The 22,126-nt window shown below is 43.0% G+C and overlaps 1 protein-coding gene across 6 annotated transcripts in view; it reads left to right on the top strand.

The window, feature by feature from the left end:
* LOC147124576 (zinc finger FYVE domain-containing protein 16-like) overlaps positions 1–22,064 on the top strand; it is a 108,167-nt gene extending 86,103 nt beyond the window's left edge. For 5 of the 6 annotated variants that reach the window (XM_085989693.1, XM_085989684.1, XM_085989664.1 and 2 more), the window contains 6 exons: positions 3,064–3,214; positions 3,309–3,389; positions 5,076–5,238; positions 5,867–5,972; positions 8,392–8,568; positions 19,643–22,064. In XM_085989693.1, the coding sequence (XP_085845819.1) occupies positions 3,064–3,214; positions 3,309–3,389; positions 5,076–5,238; positions 5,867–5,972; positions 8,392–8,568; positions 19,643–19,804 (840 nt within the window). In that variant the 3' untranslated portion in view covers positions 19,805–22,064. The remainder of the gene's footprint in view (positions 1–3,063; positions 3,215–3,308; positions 3,390–5,075; positions 5,239–5,866; positions 5,973–8,391; positions 8,569–19,642) is intronic. The other variant, XM_085989703.1, reaches the window with a different exon arrangement.
* The last annotated feature ends 62 nt before the right edge of the window (positions 22,065–22,126 follow it).

Raw genomic sequence — 22,126 nt, 5'->3', positions numbered from 1 at the left:
ATTTTGGCAATGATCAATTAGGCAAGGCGTACTTCATAGTGATAACTATTGTATGCTGAATCTACTTGTGGTTTTCTGTTGTCAGTGTTTTATTAATTCTGAAATTATAAAATGCAATTTGAGTTCTGATGAATGATCTACACCTGAAACCTAACTTGGATGCTAATGAACTGCAATGCATCGTTTTCAAATATAGTTCTCTGTTTCTGTATAACTACATTTTAACGTTATTAATACTTGTTTAAAGCTTTTTTTATTGTGTTAAGCTACCTAATCTGCACAAACTTCCACCAGCTGGCCTGACTCTCTCAACTGGTTACCAAGTAGGCACTGATCTATAATCAAAATAGCAACCTGACTTCATCTTCAAGATAGGCCTGGACTCACGACCACCAAGACTGTTTACTTCTGCTCATTAAACTCCAGCTCCGAGGACGTCCCTAGCTATGCCTCTGCTACTGGCTCATGGAACTTTTGTTTATTTCTACTTTATCCTTTCCCATGCTCGTTTTGGCAGCTAACCACTTAACCCCCTTCCCGTCTTTATACAACATGCCCCTCTCTGCCTCCTACCACCATTTCCCATCGCCATCCCAGGATAAAGTTCATACTTCCAGAATAAATTGCTCCTTCTGCTTCACCCTATATATCCTGTGCCATACTTGTAGTGGTACCTATCACATGCTCTCCACTCGCTTTATCTCCCGAAACAAACCTTGTTGTCCCCCAGCCCCAGCAAACTGTGACACTTGTCACTAGGCCCCAGCTCAGCCTCTCTTTTTTGGCTGCTTTTCTGCATTTGAGCATCTCTCCCTCATCCATTTAAGTTCTTGTGTACCACTCCTGCTAATTCCACAGTGACTTCATAAAATCCCACAACCACTCCCTTAATCTCTCCATCACATATGACCTCACTACCTTCCTTCAGTAGGGCTGTCTCTGACCACTTCCTTGTCTCATTAGCATCTATCTCACCTTGCATATTTCCAATCCCACTATCCTCAGTCTGTGCCCATGTAAAATAAACTTCCACCCTGTGTTTCTTTTCCCCCCCACCCCCCCCCCCCTTCACCCCAGCAGCTTCTTACGCACTTTCTAAACTTCAAGCTCTCTCTTCTTTGGCTTACCACTTATCAAGACACCAGCTGCAGACATGAGTGCACCAGATACATGACTAGTCTGAAGTCATTCACCACCAGATCTAACTCAACAATGTTGAGCATTACTGTGCTTCCTTCTCCACAGCCAAATTCTCCTTCTACTGTAAGTTCCTCCTGAAGGGTACGGAAAATCACAACTGCTTTTCTCCATTGCAAACCGCGTTCTGCTAGGCCACCACTCCCTTACCTCTGACCATCTCTGCCCCTACCTCATCTCAACAACGCTGAATCAGTTTTTCACCTGAAAACTCTTTCTTTAAAGCTTTCCTTTGGCACCCAATCTTGTCTTCCATAAATTACAACTTCTGATTTAAATGTCGACTCCCTCCCAGGATCTGCTCAATGCTTTCCTGTCCTTTTCGCTCCTCGGAAACCTCCTTCTAACCCCCGTAAAGTACCGCTTTAATCCCTCGGTCAGGGCTGTGAAACGCTTACAAGGCTGAAATAAGATGTGAATCCCACAGCCTGTTCAGGGGCTGATGTTTAGGATAGTTTATTTTGCCTGTGATTAAAGTATGAGAAATTGAAAGGGAGCGTGTCAGTCCACAGAAACACCAGATAGCTCTCCGGCAGTGAGCGATGCTGTTATAGTGGTGAGCACAGCTGCCTTCCAAGCAGTTGCCCTGCGTTCGAATTCCCAGCCATCGCAAGTCGACTTCTCTTAATTCCTTACATCAGAACCGCCGAGATTGGAACTGGATTTGATGCTGCTCAGACGGATATAAATTCCAAAGAACAAACCGGTAGAATTTATAATGTTAAGTTCTCCAGGATTCGATAATTTTAGCTATGAGGAAAGATTATATAGGCTGGGGTTTGTTTTCTTTGGAACCGAGAAGGCTGAGGGGAGATTTAATTGGGGTGTATAAAATTATGAGGGGCCTAGATAGAGTGGATAGGAAGGACCTAGTACCCTTAGCAGAAATGTCTTTAACCAGGAGGCATAGATTAAAGTAATTGGTAAAAGGATTAGAGGGGATTTGAGGAGAACTTTTTTTCACCCAGAAGATAGTGGGGGTCTGGGATTCTCTGCCTGAAAGGGTGGTAGAGGCAGAAATCCTCACCGCATTTAAAAGGTACTTGGATATTTACTTGAAGTGCTGTAATCTACAGGGCTATGGACCAAGAGCAATGAAAGTGGGATTAGGTTAGATAGCTATTTTTCAGCTGGCACAGACACGATGGGCCGAATGGCCTCCTTCTGTGTCGTTAATTTCTAAATGATTCCTCAAATTCTGCCACCTGAATTCTATCTTACACAAGGTCCCATTCTGGCTACCTTGCTGACTGACACTGGCTCCCTACCACCCAACCCAACCACAAGCCCCTGTGCAACCTCCTCCAGCTCTGCATCCTGTATGGTCCTCTAGCTCTGGCCTCATGTGCATCCCCTCTCCCTCCACTCCACCATCTGGTGGTCAAATCTTCAGCCGTGTTGGCTATACTCTCAAACAACTACTACTGCTTCCCTTAAGCTATTAAAAGCTTTCTCAAAAATCTATCTTTCGACCAAGCATTCAGTCACTTCTCCCTGACTCCCCACAAAGGTTTGATTTTTGTTACCTTTCTTCCTCCTATGTTTAAAGTTACTAAATAAATGCAAACTTATTGTTTAATATGCACAGGCTTAGCCTATGTACAAATTTTAAGGCACAAGAAAACCCCACTAATTCCTTAAACTCTTCACACTGACTTAGCTAGTAATATTTTTACAACCTTATTTCTGTCAGTTTCTTATACATGCTATATTTTCTTGGATTTCTTTTTTCTGTAAGCCCTTGTACAATTGGGTGTCTGCGCTTCACATCCGTTCTGCACTGGATTAGAATATCAGAACTGCTGATCATTTATGGCTACCAAGAATAATTGATGTAATTTAAAGATTGCCTTTCCTATTTCTCAGGTCATGAAAGTAGTAACGTCTTCAAATGAACATGTGATTACCATGGGAACATGTTTTAGTTTGGATGCTGACTCTCACCTGGTTTGCATACAGAATGAGGATAAAAATTATCAAACGCAGGCAAACACTATTGCTGGGAAGTCCAGGAAAGGTAACCTGCATGATTACTTTTCTGCTTTAGTGGAAATTGGGGAAACACTGCAAAGGTCAGTGTTAAGTGATTTATGTTTCTCTATGTGCTGTAGTTACAGGAGCCTCTTTTGTGGTGTTTAATGGAGCTCTGAAAACGACTTCGGGGTTTATCGCTAAATCCAGTATAGTGGAAGGTAAGAAAACAAATAGTTATATACAAAGCTGGTGTATGTACTTCAGGACATCAGGAAAGTCCAGTTGAGAAAAGATCGTTCAGGCTGTTTCACCTCGTGGCCTTAGTACATTTAATTCTTTCAACATCTTATAAGAACATGAGAAGCAGGAGTAGGCATTCGCCCTTTCGAGTCTGCTCTGCCATCTAATCAAATAATGACTGATCTGCCTCAACTCCTTTCCTGCACGATTCCTATTTCCCTGAATATCTCAAAATCTATCGATCTCTGTCTTGAATATACTTGATGACTGAGCATCCACAGCCCTCTGGAGTAGAGAATTCCAAAGATTCACGACCCTCTGAGTGAAGAAATGTCTCCTCATCTCAGTCCTAAATGGCCGACTCCTTATTCTGAGACTGACCCCTGGTTCTAGGCTTCCCAGTCAGGGGAAGCATCCTCCCAGCATCTACCTAGTCAAACCCCTTAAGAATTTTATACATTTCAATGAGATCACCTCTCATTCTTCTAAAAGCTAGAGAATATAGGCCTAGTCTACTCAATCTCTCCTCACAGGACAATCCCTCCAACCCCAGGAAGCAGCCTAGTGAACCTTTGTTTTACTCCCTGTAGGCAAGTATATCCTTCCTTAGGTAAGGAGACCAAAACTGTACACAATACTCCAGGTGTGGTCTCACCAAGGCCCTATATACTTGCAGTAAGACTTTTTTACTCTTATACTCCAATCCTTTTTGTAATAAAGACATACCATTTGCTTTGCTAATTGTGTTCAATTACATTTTGAATGACTCAATATTTGCCTCTACCACTTTGCATCACAGATTATTGAAAGGAATGGTAACTTTTTAGGAAAGAAAATGCTATAGAAAGATAGCAGAGTTGTGCGATTAGCTTTGGATTGTTCCAGCAAAAGCCAGCAGCCACAATGGGCTAAATGGCCACCTCCTGGTGTCCTAGCCAATATTTATCCCTCGATCAACATCTAAAACAATTTATCTGGTCATTATCACATGATCTCATTAAATGGCGGCGCAGGCTCGAGGGGCCGAATGGCCTACTCCTGCACCTATCTTCCATGTTTCTATGCTGTTTGTGGGAGCTTGTTTGCAAATTGCCTGCCGCGTTTCCTACATTACAAAAGTACTTCATTGGTTGTAAAGCACTTTGGGACGTACGGTGGTTGTGAAAAGCACTATATAAATGCAAGTCTTTCTTTCTTACCTACAGTGTGCATTTTTTAAAAATAAAGTGGTGAGGGGGAAGTATAAAGCCACCATGGTTAATGATAAAGGGTTTTACTTTTTATCTGTGTAACTTTACCTCTTTGCTGGTGGGCAATCCAAGGACAATAGGAAGACTATTTTGTGCTTGTAGACGGTGTTTTGAATTTGTTTCTCTTCCCCAGCACCCCAATACTTGTTGGTCACAATGTAATGGCAAATACAAAATTTTCAAATTGAGCTATGATTTTTTCTATGGAGACAAATAACTGCAAACATCAATCAAGCTTAATGCATCTTGGGTCACAAATTGCTCCAGAACTATTCTATACTGCCCTGTATTTGTTTTAAAAATTGTACTGTAGTTTTCAGTGAAACTTGAGGGTCTGGTTTCTGCTTCCTTATCTATAGATCAGAAATTCTTCGTGTTTTTCATTTCTTTAATGAGAGTGATTCCTGATTTCAGATGGACTTATGGTACAAATTACCCCAGAAACCATGGACGGTTTAAGACGAGCTCTCAGGGAAAAGAGAGACTTTCAAATCATTTGTGGAAAATTGGATTCCGATGACCGAAGAGAATTAGTAAATATTCAATGGGTGGATGGTGACGAACCTGTAAATAAAGGGTATGATTCTTGGTGTCATAGTAATCTTTTGAACAATACTAACCTATTGTGTAATTCATCTGCAAAATGGTCTTGTAAAATATCAAAACCAACTTTTGACAGTAGAAATTCATAAAGCATTTTATAGTTTGTGATATTCTTGGAGTAACTTTTGTAATTAGGGGTATAACCAAAATCAATTTCAGGCTTCCAGGTCCCACTTAAGTATTGCCTTGTTTGCAATACTAGCAGAGGAAGCGACTCGTCAGATTTTGGTTTTAGATGGTTCAGTATCTGCCGGGGGAGCTGAAAAAGGGGGGAAAGACTAGATGGAGCTTTAGAGCTGTTTTGTTCACTCTACCCCATTGGATGGCATTCTGAGGAATTTACAAGTGGTGCTGTGTAACTGTCCACAAGAAGATTGGCTGTTGTAACTTAGTCTTTCTGTGCCCCACCACAGTGACCTCCATTCAGCACCTCCTTTGATGATGTGGTTACACTGCAGTCATATTTTACAATTTGATGATAAAATGTCCTATTGAATAGTGCATAGAAATTTGATTTTCTTTTAAACTTGTCATTTTGTGCTATAAAAAAGTACCTGATTTTTTTTTAATGATTATTGAACGCTTAAAAACTCCATTTCCAGTATTCTAAGCCCTGTTGATGGACGGTCCATGGCAGACGTTCCTAGCATCAAAATCTTACAGGAAAGTGAATTTGAAACGGATGGCATTGTTGTAAAGTGTACGGAGGTCAGTGGCTATTTTTGTTTGGAGCTGTATGACAAAAGGCCTTTCTGAGAGTGCACAGTGGAACAGTGTGTCTTCTAACCCTTTCCACCCTCGATACAGTTATCAAATTAATAATTGCTCTGGGCAGTGTTCCTTTACCCTTTGAGAAAAGTAATGATGTAGCTGGGTTGTGACTGTGTAGTGTGGTTTTGTGGCTCACTTGAGGGGTTTTGTAAAGCCCATTCTAGTTATCTTCACAAATTGTAAGAAAGTACTGTGTTGAGGTGAGCTATATAGAACTTATTACCATGATTCCATAATGGTCTGAATGCTGCTTTTAAATATGCTAAGTGAGCAATGATTAGTGATTACTATAACTTCAAATTGAATAACTAATGAAAAAAAAAACAAAAGCAAAATACTGCGGATGCTGGAAATCTGGAATAAAAACAGAAAATGCTGGAAATACTCAGCAGGTCAGGCAGCATCTGTGGAGAGAGAAACAGTTAAAGTTTCAGGTCGATGACCTTTCGTCAGAACTGGAAAAAGTTGGAGATGTAATAGGTTTTTAAGAAAGGGGAGGGGAGGAAAGAACAAAAGGGAAGGTTTGTGATGGGATGGAAGGCAGGAGAGATTAAGAGACAAAAGGGATGATGGTGCAAGGCAAAAGGAGATGGTAATGGGACAAGTTAAGAAACAAAAGATGACTCTAGATGAAGTGTAAATGGCAATGGCAGAATGAAAGACAGCTGCCCTGTGCGAGAGAGGAAAAAAAAGTAATGGGGCAGAGGTTATGGTCTGAAATTGTTGAACTCTATGTTGAGTCCATAAAGCTGTAAAGTGCCTAATTGAAAGATGCGGTGCTGTTCCTCGAGCTTACGCTGAGCTTCGTTGGAACAGTGCAAGAGGCCGAGGACGGAGAGGTCAGAGTGGGAGTGGAGCGGAGAATTAAAGTGACAGGCGACCGGAAGCTCGGGGTCACCCTTACGGACTGAACGGAGGTGTTCCGCAAAGCGGTCACCCAATCTGTGTTTGATCTCCCCAATGTAGAGGAGACCACATCGTGAGCAGCGAATACAGTATACTAAATTGCAAGATGTACAAGTAAATCGCTGTTTCACCTGGAAGGAGTGTTTGGGGCCCTGGACAATGGAAAGGGAGGAGGTAAAAGTGCAGGTGTTGCATCTCCTGCACTTGCATGGGAAAGTGCCGGGCGATGGGGAAGGGGTGTTGGGGTGTTAGAGGAGTGGACCAGGGTGTCGCGGAGGGAGCGGTCCCTTCGGAATGCTGAAAGGGGAGGTGAGGGGAAGATGTGTTTGGTGGCGGGATCACGCTGGAGGTGGCGGAGGATGATTTGTTGAATGTGGAGGCTGGTGAGGTGAAAGGTGAACCCTATCGTGGTTCCGGGAGGGAGGACTAATGAATAAACGTTCTTTGTAATTGATCCATTCCTGCACTGAATAGCAGATCCTTCAACATTTAGCAAGCTATAAAGTTCCCCGTTCTGGCACCAAATCTGAATACATGAATTTTTGTAGTTTAAAACACTAAAAAAGACACGCACTTTGGTAATCCAGCAATAATAATGTATCTGAAACAATGTTGCAAAAAGCATGTTTTATTGAGGGACTGCTGTATATGCAAGTACTGTCCCCCCCACCCCTAACTTATAGCAGGCACGTTCGTGCAAATGTGATTTGCCCACTTATACACAATGGCCTATATAATGTGGTAGTGCTATTACGATATAACAAGAATGTTCCTCTGTGTAGAGACCTTTTATCCAGTTGATTCCAGCTCCACTCTGACGTGCAGCTTTATTTAAACTGCAGTCAGAGCTTAGTACAAACTGTAACCCCACACCACTTAGAGGTGTTTAAGTACACAAATGGTAATTTCACATTAACGAGGTCTTATTTACTTGCATTTCTTTGTATATTCAGTGCACCTTAACGAGGTGTGAACTAGTGAACTGTTTCTGCCTGAAATAAACAGAACACTTAAGACGCTATAACACTGAAATTGACATTAATGCAAATAGATCATGGTTATCCGATTTTGGCTGATATAAGCGACTCCCCATTTTAAGTGTACAACACTTGGTCCTCCTGAGATAAATAGATGAAAACTGATTGTCTAAAGAGAGTTTTATATTAAAAAAATGTTGAAGCTTGCAACGCAATCTAATTAATTAAAATCCTATGTAAGGCTATTTTCAAGCTTGAGCAGTTACAGTACTGTAAAGTCCATTGGGCTGCAAATGTCCACCTTGACTGCCTCTTGATCATTATGGTACAATAACTGAAAGAATAATAAGTATTCTAGTATATTTTATGAGACTGGTCATGCCACTGATATTGGGAAAACTATGCAATCTGTTTTGGTGCAAATGTGTAGTCATAATCATTAAACTTAATGCATGTATTGAATATCATTCTAGGTATTCTATTTGCAAAGAAATCATGATCCACTCAGTCCTACCATTCCAGCTACACAGAGTCAACTGACCAAGGAGATTGCCACTGCTTGCTGTGCTGCTCTGTGCCCTCACCTAAAAGCCTTGAAAGAAATTGGAATAAACAAGCTGAGTCTCAGGGTTTCTTTAGAAACTGACAAGGTAAAGAAAGCAAAAACACCACACGACTGTATTTTTAACAAGTATTTGCATAAGTATTTGTGTGTTATCTGTATATGGAACATGCCAACTCTTCTGGTAATCAACTGCAGATTGTGAGGATTTCTTCATCTATATTATAGGGCTTTGTGAAGGTACATATGTGAATAACAAATTGAGGTTATCTGAATTTCAATCTAATTCTGCAAAAATTATTTTTGTCCCAATTTTGATTGTTTTGTGTCACTGCACTATGTACTGTTAGATAGAATACTTCAGTATATCTGCTTTAAATCTCCTTCCTTCCTTCCCTCCCTCCCTTGTGTTTTTTTTGCTCTTCCCCACACCCTTCTCCCATGTGCCTGCTTTGAGTCCTCCTACAGTGCCATTACAGTCTTTTCACACACACCAGAGACAGGGCTAGACCTGCCCTTTCATCGAGTAGGCTCCTTGTCAAAAACTGAAACTCCAGACAACTAAATTGGAAAAAGCACCAGCTCATAAAAATTGTGCACTGACCTTTTTTGCCCCTTTGCCATTTTAGGAAAAAATAAACCATGGACTAGCTTTTAGCACACTTCATTTTGATGCTCTGATTACGAATGAAGAAAATAGTGCACAGGTATGAGATTAAATAGATAATTTAATTCACTTTGCTTCCAATTTCCACCCTTCCCTCACCTTCACATGGTCCATCTCCGACTCTTCCCTTCCTCGACTTCTCTGTCTCATAGAAACTAGGAGCAGGAATAGGTCATTCGGCTCCTCGAGCCTGCTCCGCCATTTAATGAGATCATGGCTGATCATCCAAATTCAGTACCCTGTCCCTGGTTTCTCCCCATATCCCTTGATCCCTTTAGCCTTAAGAAATATATCTAACTCCTTCTTGAGTATACTTAATGAATTGGCCTCCACTGCCTTCTGTGGTAGAGAATTCCACAGGATCACCACTCTCTGGGTGAAGAAATTCCTCCATCTCTGTCCTAAATGGCTTACCCCTTATCCTTAGACTGTGGCCCCTGGTTCTGGACTCCCCGGCCATCGGGAACATCCTTCCTGCATCTAGTCTGTCTAGTCCTGTTAGAATTTTATAAGTTTCAATGACTCCAGCGAATATAAGCCCAATCGACCCAATCTCTCTTCATACGTTATTCTTGCCATCCCAGGTATCAGTCTGGTGAATCTTCGCTGCACTCCCTCCATGGCAAGAACATCCTTCCTCAGATAAGGCGACCACAACTGCACACAATACTCAAGATGTGGTCTCGCCAAGGCCCTGTACAACTGCAGCAAGACATCCTTGCTCCTGTACTCTAATCCTCTCACTATGAAGGTCAACATACCATTTGCCTTCTTAACCGCCTGCTGCACCTGCATGCTTACCTTCAGCGACTGGTGCACAAGGACACCCAGGTCTCGTTGCACTTCCCCTTTTCCCAATCTATTGCCATTCAGATAATCTGCCTTCCTGTTTTTGCCACCAAAGTGGATAACCTCTCATTTATCCACATTATACTGCATCTGCCCAATCACCCAACCTGTCCAAATCATTCTGGAGTTTCTCGGCATCCTCCTCACAGCACACACGCCCACCCAGCTTTGTGTCATCTGCAAACTTGGAGATATTACATCTAGTTCCCTCGTCTAGATCATTAATATATATTGTGAGTAGCTGGGGTCCTAGCACCGATCCCTGCAGTACCCCACTAGTCACTGCCTGCCACACGGAAAAAGACCCATTTATTCCAACTCTTTGCTTCCTGTCTGCCAACCAGTTCTCTATCCAAGTCAGTACCTTACCCCAATCCCATGTGCTTTAACTTTGCACGCTAATCTCTTATGCGGGACCTTATCAAAAACCTTCTGAAAGTCCAAATACACCACATCCACTGGTTCTCCCTTATCTATTCTACCAGTTACATCCTCAAAAAATTCCAGTAGATTAGTCGAGCATGATTTACCTTTTGTAAATCCATGTTGACTTTGTCCGATCCAGTCACTGCTTTCCAAGTGCTCTGCTATTACATCTTTTATAATGGACTCTAGCATTTTCCCCACTACCGATGTCAAGCTTACCGGCCTATAATTCCCCGCCTTTTCTCTACCACCTTTTTTGAATAGTGGGGTAACATTAGCTACCCGCCAATCCATGGGTACCGTTCCAGAGTCTATCGAGTTCTGGAAGATGACCAGCAATGCATCCACTATTTCTAGGGCCACTTCCTTAAGTACCCTGGGATGTAGATTATCAGGCCCTGGGGATTTATCAGCCTTCAGTCCCATCAATTTTCCTAACACCATTTCCCTACAAATACTGATTTCTTTCAGCTCCACCCTTTCATCAGACCCGATGTTCCCCGGCATCTCTGGGAGGTTATTTGTGTCCTCCTTTGTGAAGACAGAACCAAAATATGTATTTAGTTGGTCTGCCATTTCTTTGTTCCCCATTATAAATTCCCCCGATTCTGACTGCAAGGGACCTACGCTTGACTTCACCAATCTTTTTCTCTTCACATATCTATAAAAGCTTTTACAGTCAGTTTTTATGTTCTCTGCAAGCTTACTCTCACATTCTATTTTCCCTTTCTTAATTAATCCCTTTGTCCTCCTTTGTTGAATCCTAAACTGCTCCCAATCCTCAGGATTATTGCTTTTTCTGGCCAATTTATATGCCCTCTCCTTGGACCTTATGCTATCCCTAATTTCCCTTGTTAGCCACAGTTGGGTCACCTTTTTCGTTTTATTTTTATGCCAAACTGGGATGAACAAATTCTGTAGTTCATCCATTCGGTCTTTGAATGTTTGCCATTGCCTATCCACCGTCAACCCTTTGAGTGCCATTCCCCAATCAATCCTACCCAACTCGCTCCTCAGACCATCGTAGTTTCCTTTATTTAAATTGAGGACCCTAGTCTCCGAGTCAACTACTTCATTCTCCATCTTAATGAAGAATTCGATCATATTATGATCGCTCCAACCCCGGGGGCCTCGTACAACAAGATTGCTAATTAATCCTTTCTCGTTACATAATACCCAGTCTAAGATGGCCTGATCTCTGGTTGGTTCCTCGACATATTGGTCCAAGAAACCATCCCGTAAACACTCCAGGAATTCCTCCTCCACAGTATTGTTACTCATTTGGTTGGCCCAATCTATATGTAGATTAAAGTCACCCATGATGACTGCTGTGCCCTTATTGCACGCTTCTTTAACTTCTCTCTTAATGCCATCCCCAACCTCCGCCTTACTGTTTGGAGGTCTATAAACCACTCCCACTAACGTTTTTTTCCCCTTAGTATTTCTCAATTCTACCCATACAGATTCCACCTCATCAGATTATCATCATTATCCTTCATTACAATTGTGTTAATCCCTTCTTTAACCAGTAATGCTACCCCACCTCCCTTTCCTTTTTGCCTATCTTTCCTGAATATCGAATACCCCTGGATGTTGAGTTCCCAGTCCTGGCCTTCCTTGAGCCACGTTTCCGTAATCCCAACCAAATCGTATTTGTTTACTTCTATTTGCGCGGCCAATTCATCCACCTTATTACAAATGCTCCTCGCATTAAGACACACAGCCTTCAGTCTTGTTTTTTTAACGCTCTTAGACCTATTAAAATTTTTATTTACTGTGGCCATGTTTGATTTAAACTGTTGATTTCTCTGACTGCCACTTTTGTTTTTCTCCTTCCTATCTTTTGCTTTTATCCTTGTTTCCCTTTCCTCTGTCTCCCTGCTCAGGTTCCCAACCCCTGCCATTTTAGTTTAAACCCTCCCCCACAGCACTAGCAAACACTCCCCCTAGGACATTGGTTCCAGCCCTGCCCAGGTGCAAACCGTCCGGTTTGAACTGGTCCCACCTCCCCCAGAACCGGTTCCAATGTCCCAGGAACTTGAATCCCTCCCCCTGGCACCATTCCTCTAGCCACGTATTCATCTGAAGTATCCTTCTATTTCTACTCTGACTAGCACGTGACACTGGTAGCAATCCTGAGATTACTACCTTTTTGAGGTCCTGTTTTTTAATTTATTTCCTAACTCCCTATTCTCCGCTTTTAGGACCTCATCCCGCTTTTTACCTATATCGTTGGTGCCTATATGCACCACGACAACTGGCTGTTCACCCTCCCCTTCCAAGATGTTCTGCAGCCGCTCGGAGACATCCTTGACCCTTGCACCAGGGAGGCAACACACCATCCTGGAGTCTCGTTTGCGGCCGCAGAAACGCCTATCTATTCCCCTTACAATTGAATCCCCTATTACTATAGCTCTACCCCTCTTTCCTCCCATTCTGTGCAGCAGAGCCACCCCTGGTGCCAGGAAGTTGGCTGCTGCTGCCTTCCTCTGATAAGCCATCCCCCCCCCCCCCCCCCCCCCCCCCAACAGTACTCAGTGGTGTATCTGTTGGAGAGGGGGATGGCCACAGGGGACCCCTGCACTACCTGCCTGCGCCTAGTACTCTGCCTGTTGGTCACCCGTTCCCTTTCTTCCTGTCCAACCTCTAACTGCGGTGTGTCCAACTCTGTAAATGTGCTATTCACGATGTCCTGAGCATCGCGAACGCTCCAGTATGTATCCAATCGCAGCTCCAGCGCCGCAATGCGGTCTGTCAGTAGCTGCAGCTGGATGCACTTCCTGCACATGTAGTTGTCAGGGACACAGGAAGTGTCCCTGATTTCCCACATATCGCAGGAGGAGCAGATCACTGGGCCCAGCTGTCCTGCCATGATTTACCCTTTGATTTAATTTAAATTCAATTAATTAATCAATCCCACTAATTACACTACAGTTAACTGTTTTACCAACAGTCCCTGCTACACTAGAGAGACCTTAGAAACTATAAACAAGAGTTAAAGTTTAAAAAAAAGAGAGAAATACTCACCAACCAATCACTTACCTGCTTCCTGGTGACGTCACACTTTGATTACTTTTTACCTCTCTCCCCTGCTGTTGAATTGGTCGGGCGTCGTTCACTGCCGCCGGTTTTCAACTGCCGCCGATGCTCAGTGTTCCCACGCAGGCCCACTCTGGTCGGGCTGCTCCTCACTTACTTTAATACTTTAATATTAAATTGTCCTTCGCCCTGTTTATTGGGACTAAACTCACGAAGTGTCAGCTGTCACGTACGACGTGACGTGCGTGCGGCAGCCGCCGGCACAGCCCGGCCTAGCGTCTTCGGCCTCAACGGCCAGCCGACGGGAGCGACGCAATCTCCCGCTCCCACAGCAAGCACCGGCACCTCGGCCTCAACGGCCAGCCTCTATGCCAGGGAGATGCACTGACGTCACGACGCGATCACGTGACGCCCAAAGCGCGGGAACACAGCAGAGCGTGATGACGTCATCACGCTCCCCACAGGACTGCGAACTCAGTCCTCGTGGAGTCCCCGCTGGGACAAGACCTATACCACGGTGCTCCTACAGTCAGCCATCTTACCTGCCATCTTACCTGATGTAATTAGTCTGTTCCTGTAAATAAACAACTTGTCAATAGTTCGTCGAAGTCAAACTCTCTTATTTAGTGGCGATCTACACGAACCGCTACATTTACATCTTTTTATAATGGACCCTAGCATTTTCCCCACTACCGATGTCAGGCTTACCGGTCTATAATTCCCTGTTTTCTCTCTACCACCTTTTTTAAATAGTGGGGTTACATTAGCTACCCTCCAATCCATGGGAACTGTGCCAGAGTCCATAGAATTTTGGAAGATGACCAGCAATGCATCTACTATTTCTAGGGCCACTTCCTTAAGTACCCTAGGATGTAGATTATCAGGCCCTGGGGATTTATCGGCCTTCAATCCCGTCAATTTCCCTAACGCCATTTCCCTACAAATACTGATTTCATTCAGTTTCTCCCTCTCATTAGACCCTATGTTCCCTGACATCTCTGGGAGGTTATTTGTGTCCTCCTTTGTGAAGACAGAACCAAAGTATGTAATTGGTCTGCCATTTCTTTGTTCCCCATTATAAATTCCCCTGATTCTGACTGCAAGGGACCTATGCTTGACTTCACCAATCTTTTTCTCTTCACATATCTATAGAAGCTTTGTCAGTTTTTATGTTCTCTGCAAGCTTACTCTCAATCTATTTTCCCCCTCTTAATTAATCCCTTTGTCCTCCTTTGCTGAATCCTAAACTGCTCCCAATCCTCAGGTTTGCTGCTTTTTCTGGCCAATTTATATGTCCTCTCCTTGGATCTTATGCTATCCCTAATTTCCCTTGTTAGCCACGGTTGCGGCACCTTTTTTGTTTTAGTTTTATGCCAGGCAGGGATGAACAAATTCTGTCGTTCATCCATGCGATCTTTAAATGTTTACCATTGCCTATCCACTGTCAACCCTTTAAGTAACGTTCCCCAATCCATCCTAGCCAACTCGCGCTTCATGCCATCGTAGTTTCCTTTATTTAAATTCAGGACCCTAGTCTCTGAGTCAGAATTCTTCATTAAGATGGAGAATGAAGTAGTTATCATATTATGATCGCTCCGACCCAAGGGGCCTCACACAACAAGATTGCTAATTAATCCTTTCCCATTACATAATACCCAGTCTAAGATGGCCTGATCTCTAGTTGGTTCCTCGACATATTGGTCCAGGAAACCATCCCGTATACACTCCAGGAATTCCTCCTCCACAGTATTGTTACTAATTTGGTTAGCCTAATCTATATGTAGATTGAAGTCACCCATGATAACTGCTGTGCCCTTATTGCACGCGTCTCTAATTTCCCGTTTAATGCCATCCCCAACCTCCGCATTACTGTTTGGGTGTCTGTATACAACTCCCACTAATGTTTTCTGCCCCTTGGTATTTCTCCGCTCTACCCATACAGATTCCACATCATGAGAGCTAATATCCTTCCTCACTATTGTGTTAATCCTCTTTAATCAGCAATGCTACCCCACCTCCTCTTCCTTTTTGCCTGTCCTTCCTGAATATTGAATACCCCTGGATGTTGAATTCCCAGCCTTGGTCACCCTGGAGATATGTCTCTGTAATTCCAGTTACATCATATCCATTTACATCTATTTGCGCAGCTAATTCATCCACCTTATTATGAATGCTCCTCGCATTAAGACATAAAGCCGTCAGGCTTGTTTTTTTAACACTCTTGGTCCTTTTATAATTATTGTTTACCGTGGCCCTGTTTAATTTACACACTTGATTTCTCTGCCTACCACTTTTTTGCTTTTCTCCTTCCTGTCTTTTGCTTCTATCCTTGCTTCCTTTTCCTCTGTCTCCCTGCACAGGTTCCCAATCCCCTGCCATTTTCGTTTAAACCCTCCCCAACAGCACTAGCAAACACATCAGTCCCGGTCCTGCCCAGGTGCAAACCGTCCAGTTTGTACTGGTCCCACCTCCCCCAGAACCGGTTCCAATGTCCCAGGAATTTGAATCCCTACCCCTTGCACCATTCCTCTAGCCACGTGTTCATCTGAAATATCCTTCTATTTCTACTCTGACTAGCACGTGGCACTGGTAGCAATCCTGAGATTACTATCTTTTGAGGTCCTATTTTTAAATTTACCTCCTAACTCCCTATATTCAGCTTTTAGGACTTCATCCCAGTTTTTAACCTATATTGTTGGTACCTATATGCACCACGACAGCTGGCTGTTCCCTCTCCCCCTCCAGAATGCCTGCAGCCGCTCCAAGACATCCTTGACCCTTGCACCAGGGAGGCAACATACCATCCTGGAGTGTCTCTTGCGGCCGCAGAATCACCCATCTATTCCCCTTACAATAGAATCCCCTATTACTATAGCTTTTCCACTCTTTTCCCTCCCATCCTGTGCAGCAGAACCACCCATGGTGCCAGGAAGTTGGCTACTGTTGCCTTCCCCCGATAAGCCATTTCCCCCAACAATATCCAAAGCCGTATATCTGTTTGAGAGGGGAATGGCCACAGGGGACCCCTGCACTACCTGCCTGCGCCTACTACTCTGCCTGGCGGTCCCCCATTCCCTTCCTGCCTGTGCAGCCTTTACCTGCGGTGTGACCAACTCCCTAAACGTGGTAACCACGATGTCCTCAGCATCGCGAATGCTCCAGTATGTATCCAGTCGCAGCTCCAGCGCCTTAATGCGGTCTGCCAGTAGCTGCAGCTGGATACACTTCCCGCACTCATGGTCGTCAGAGACACAGGAAATGTCCCTGACTTCCCACATAGTGTAGAAGGAGCATGCCACTGGTCTGAGCTTTGCTGCCATGAATCACCCTTTAATTAATTCAAATTAAATCAAATCAATACCACCAATTACACTACAATTAAGTGATATACTCAAGGGCCCTTGTTTACTAGCACTCCCCGCTACACAACAGAGACCTTAGAAACTATAAACCACAAAAATTAAGTTTAGATAAGAGAGAAATACTCACCAACCAACCAATCACTTACCTGTTTTCTGGTGATGTCACACTTCGATTACTTTTTACTTCTTTACATTCACCGGTCCGTTGTAGCCCCCGCTCACCTTTGAAATCTCCCGAGGTTTGGCGATCTCTGGGGATAGCTTATTGATAAACATTCACTACAAGCCCACTGACTCCCACAGCTACCTGGATTACGCTTCCTCCCACCCCGCCTCCTGTAAGGACTCTATTCCATTCTCCCAGTTTATCCGTCTCCGCCGCATCTGCTCTGACTATGCCACTTTCCATACCAGTGCTTCCGACATGTCTTCCTTTTTCCTCAACCGAGGAGTCCCCTCTACTGTGGTTGACATGGCCCTTGGCCGTGTCCGTTCTATCTCCCGCACTTCTGCCCTGCCCCCCTCCCGTAACCACGATAGAGTTCCCCTTGTCCTCCCCTTTCACCCCACCAGCCTCCACGTTCAATGGATCATTTTCCGCCACCTCCAGCGTGATCCCACCACCAAACACATCTTCCCCCTCACCTCCCCTTTCAGCATTCCAAAGGGACCGCTCCCTCTGCGACACCCTGGTCCACTCCTGTATCACCCCCAACACCCCTTTTCCTTCACCCAGCACCTTCCCATGTAGAAGATGCAACACATGCCCTGATACGTCCCCCCCTTCCCACTGTCCAGGGCCCCATACACACCTTCCAGGTGAAACAGTGACTTACTTGTACTTCTTGCAATTTAGTATACTGTATTCGCTGCTCACAATGTGGTCTCCTCTACATTGGGGAGACCAAACGCAGATTGGGTGACCGCTTTGCAGAACACCTCCGTTCAGTCCGTAAGGGGGACCCCGAGCTTCCGGTCGCCTGTCATTTTAATTCACCGCTCCATTCCCACTCAGACCTCACCATCCTCGGCCTCTTGCATTGTTCCACTGAAGCTCGGCGTAAGCTCGAGGAACAGCACCTCATCGTTTGATTAGGCACTCTACAGCCCTCTGGACTCAACATAGAGTTCAACAATTTCAGATCATAACCTCGGCCCCTATCATATATATATTTTTTATCCACACTTTTTGTTTGTGTTTTCTTTTCTTCTCCCACATGGCAACTGTCTTTCATTCTGCCAGCGCAGTTTACACTTCATCTAGAGCCATCCTTTGTTTCTCAACCTGTCCCATTACCATCTCCTTTTGCCTTGAATATCTCTTAACCTCTGCTGCCTTCTATCCTATCACAGACCTTCCCTTTTGTTCTTTCATCCCCTCCCCTCTTTCCCAGCCTCTTCACTTGCTTAAAAATCTGTTCCATTTCCTGCTTTTTTTCCAGTTCTGATGAAAGGTCATCGACCTGAAACGTTAACTCTGTTTCTCTCTTCACAGATGCTGCCTTACCTGCTGAGTATCTCCAGCATTTTCTGTTTTTATTTCAGATTTCCAGCATCTGCAGTATTTTCTTTGTATTAGTCTGCTGTGATGTGTTTTATGAATACTTTCAAGGTAAATGCAGAAGAAGCAGCTCATTTGATCTCTTAATTTATCCATCCGGTGAGGATCTACCGTTCTGTTGCACCCCCCCCCCCCCCCCCCCCCCAACAGCTGTTTCTTAAATGATTTGGGGGTTTTCGCCTCCACCACACTACTCAACTCAATTTCACGTGTTGTTCACTGAAGAACTTGCTGACATCTGTCAAACTTTGCTGTGCTACTTTGTTTAGTTTGAACTGTGTGATAACATAAGATTTAGGAGCAGGTCTAGGCTATACGGCCCCTTAAGCCTGCTCCGCCAATCAATAAGATCAGGGCTGATCTCCGAACTTAAGCCCGCTTTCCCGCCCAATTCGCTATATCCCTTGATTCCCCTAGAGTTCAAATATCTATCTCAGCCTTGAATATACTCAGTGAGTCAGCATTCTCAGCCCTCTGGGGTAGAGAATTCCAAAGATTCACAACCCTCAGTGAAGAAATTCCTCCTTATCTCAGTCTTAAATGGCCTACCCCTTATCCTGAGACTGTGCCTCCTAGTTCTAGACACTCCAGCCAGGGGAAACAACCTCTCAGCATCTACCCTGTCAATCCCCTTCAAAATCTTGTATGTTTCAATGAGATCACCTCTCATTCTTCTAAACTCCAGAGAGTATAGGCCCATTCTACTCAATCTCTCATCGTAGAACAACCCTCTCATCCCAGAGGTCAACCGAGTGAACCTTCATTGCACCGCCTCTAAGGCATGTATGTCCTTCCTCAGATAAGGAGACCAAAACTGTGCACAGTACTCCAGGTGTGGTCTCCCCAAGGCCCTGTACAATTGTAGTAATACTTCCTTACTCTTGTACTCTAACCCCCAGCAATAAAGGCCAACAAGCCATTTGCCTTCCTTATTGCTTGCTGTACCTGCCTGCTAACTTTCTGTGTTTCCTGTACGAGGACACTTAAATCTCTCTGAACACCAACATTTAATAGTTTCTCACCACTTTAAAAATATTCTGTTTTTCTATTCTTCCTACCAAAGTGAATAACCTCACATTTCCCGAAATTATACTCCATCTGCCATCTTATTGCCCACTCACTTAACCTGTTTATAGTAGCCTCAGTAAATATTCTACAAATAGCTCGAGAAATCAATGATGTGAATTTAAAAATAGTACTTGGGGTTTCTCTAGATTTTAGGGTATTTGATGCGCTTGTATTTATCTCTGTATTACAGGTCGAGTATCAAGCAGGATCAAGGGGTCAACTTCTTCCACAACACTACATGAATGACCTGGATAGTGCATTAATCCCAGTAATCCACAGTGGCAGCTGTTATGCTAGCAGTGGTCCTCTAGAGATGGAATTATTCTTCTTCATTCTGGAAAGCCTTGTCTGAAGAGGAAGGAACGTATAAATTTGATGGATCCCATTAGAACGGAATTTTCCTTCATTCCTGGAAGCAGTACCGAAAAATACTGAAGCTTTGCAAAATGTTTGTCTGCTCCAGTAACTTTGCTAAAGGATACAATGATCCAGATTATGAGCTAATCTTGTTTCACAGCTGCTGTGCTAAAATGCACACTTGGTTGCAGGTCAGTCTCTCTCTTGAGACTAGGTTTCAGTCTGCAACAAAATGGTTGAGTTCCCATTCAGAACCCATCTGTGCTTAATGGTACAGTCCTCATTCAGAATGTCAGACATGAAATCTGCTTGCTCAAAGTTACGTGGAGCTCCAGGATTTGGTGTTCCATTGTGGATACTTGCAGTACCGCATTCCTCGGTCATTGGCTGGATTACATTTAGAGTACAAAAAATAAAAGTCCTGCAATTTTTCTAAGTCCACAAGAACATACTAGCACTAATTTAATCACGTTAAATCATTTAATGGCAAATATCTGTCAATTTAGCGCAACCAAGTTGCAGTTGAACATTGGGAGAGGCGGAGTAATAAATTTAAAGATAAACTGGTACAGCAGTGTTCAGAACATTTTTAATTAACTGTAATCATTTTTTAAGATATGTGTGCTGTAACTGGGGAAGGTAGCACATGACGAGCTGAAAACAACTCCGCCAAAAATGGAATTTGAGTCCTTGTGCACAGATTCTATAATTATTCTTTTAAGACTTCCTAAATGCTGTGTAGCTAAAGATGGATGAATCAGAGAGAGAGTAACAAGCCATATGTTTTGAAGACTTGCACAACAGTTTATTTTGTAAATTGAAATTGGTGAATAAAAATTGTGTAACACAGTCAGAATTTTGGAGCTATTTCAAAGAGTTGGTGATTGAAAGATATTTCAGGGCTGCTAAGTATATTAAATCAGGAAGAAAAGTGAGGAACACTAGCACGTCACATTTTTTACACAATATCCTATGGTGGTTGGGAATGTTGTAGTGTTTAAAAAGCCCTTCAGGCAGTGTACTTCATGTGTGTGAAGTGGCTAAGTTCTGCTTTAGATGGCACCATTTTCATGGAGAGAATAAAGCTGTGCATGAGGGCAAGCTATCAATTGTCATTTGGAAAATGTTGGCAATTACTTACAGTTGTGGCCTCCTTCAGCCCAGTAAAGCATAAAATAATGGAGACCACTCTGGCAACAGTTTTGGTTTCTAAAAAAAAAAAAGGAATCTGCCAACCAGTACTACTTTTGATTAGTCAGACATCCTACTTGAGGTATGATCCATTCAGTAAACCATAACAGGAATGCTGAGCCAAATCATATTCTGCTTTGGCATATTTCATGCATCTGATATTCCTATGTGAGGATCTGAACCTGTAAAAAAATGAATTATGTTCCTTAATGACCTTTATGTACATTGACAGTAATTTTTTTATAACAGCAGCAAATAGAAATGTTTTCATAGATTTGTTTACAAAAGATTTACACCGATATATCCGAGTGCGCAGTAACACATCGTGACTTTATAGTTGCGGCTTAAATTTTCAGGAATGTTTGAATCAATTGAAATAGTATTTCCAGCATACTTATCTTTCTTACCTTTTTTTATTGATTTTATAAAATGGGGGTAAAAATTATAGTTTCAAATAGAATATAATCAATTTGCGAACAGTTATGGGAACACTAAATCAGCTTAAAGTTTTGAGGTTTATGAACAGCCAATAAAATAAAAGCAGGCAGTACATAGACTTTGGGGTACAGTAGCTGTATCCTTGAGTCTGCAATTTGTGTTTGGCTAAGGTTAGAAATGTGCAATTTCCCTACCATAGGACTCGTTGACCTATGCTCCTTTTGAGTCTCTGAAAAGTGTTAATGTATATTATTTGCCTAATTTCTTGTAGGATTTGTATTAAATTACATGTCTGTAGAATCACTAATTCCTATCTCTCCAAATACAATGTTTTGCTTTTTACTGCCAATACACGGGGATAGATGTGTCTGCACTTGCCATTCAAACCTCTTCAAAGCCATGTGCTTGAAAGGTCAAAGTAATAAAAATGTGCTGCACATAACAGGTGCATCAGGTAACATTTTTCTAAAGTATAAACAAAATCAAATTGCAGTCTCCTTGAACATTAGAGTTTAAAATGTGTTGATCTGCATCTTGTAAAATGGTAAACATTGATTTCCTGCATATTTTTTATTTATATGTACCCTTGTATATTTATGATGGAAAATAAATCACTAGAAAACTAAGGTGATCTAATTCAGTTGTTGCCAGCTTTTACAGTATTGAAATGGATGAGGATAAGAACAAC

The sequence above is a fragment of the Somniosus microcephalus genome, chromosome 1 (genome assembly GCF_052327205.1).
Source record: "Somniosus microcephalus isolate GS21.2 chromosome 1, FLI_Smic_1.0, whole genome shotgun sequence".
NCBI lineage: Eukaryota > Metazoa > Chordata > Chondrichthyes > Squaliformes > Somniosidae > Somniosus > Somniosus microcephalus.
Note: the sequence above shows the minus strand (reverse complement) of the source record. Positions and strands in the feature narration are given on the sequence as shown.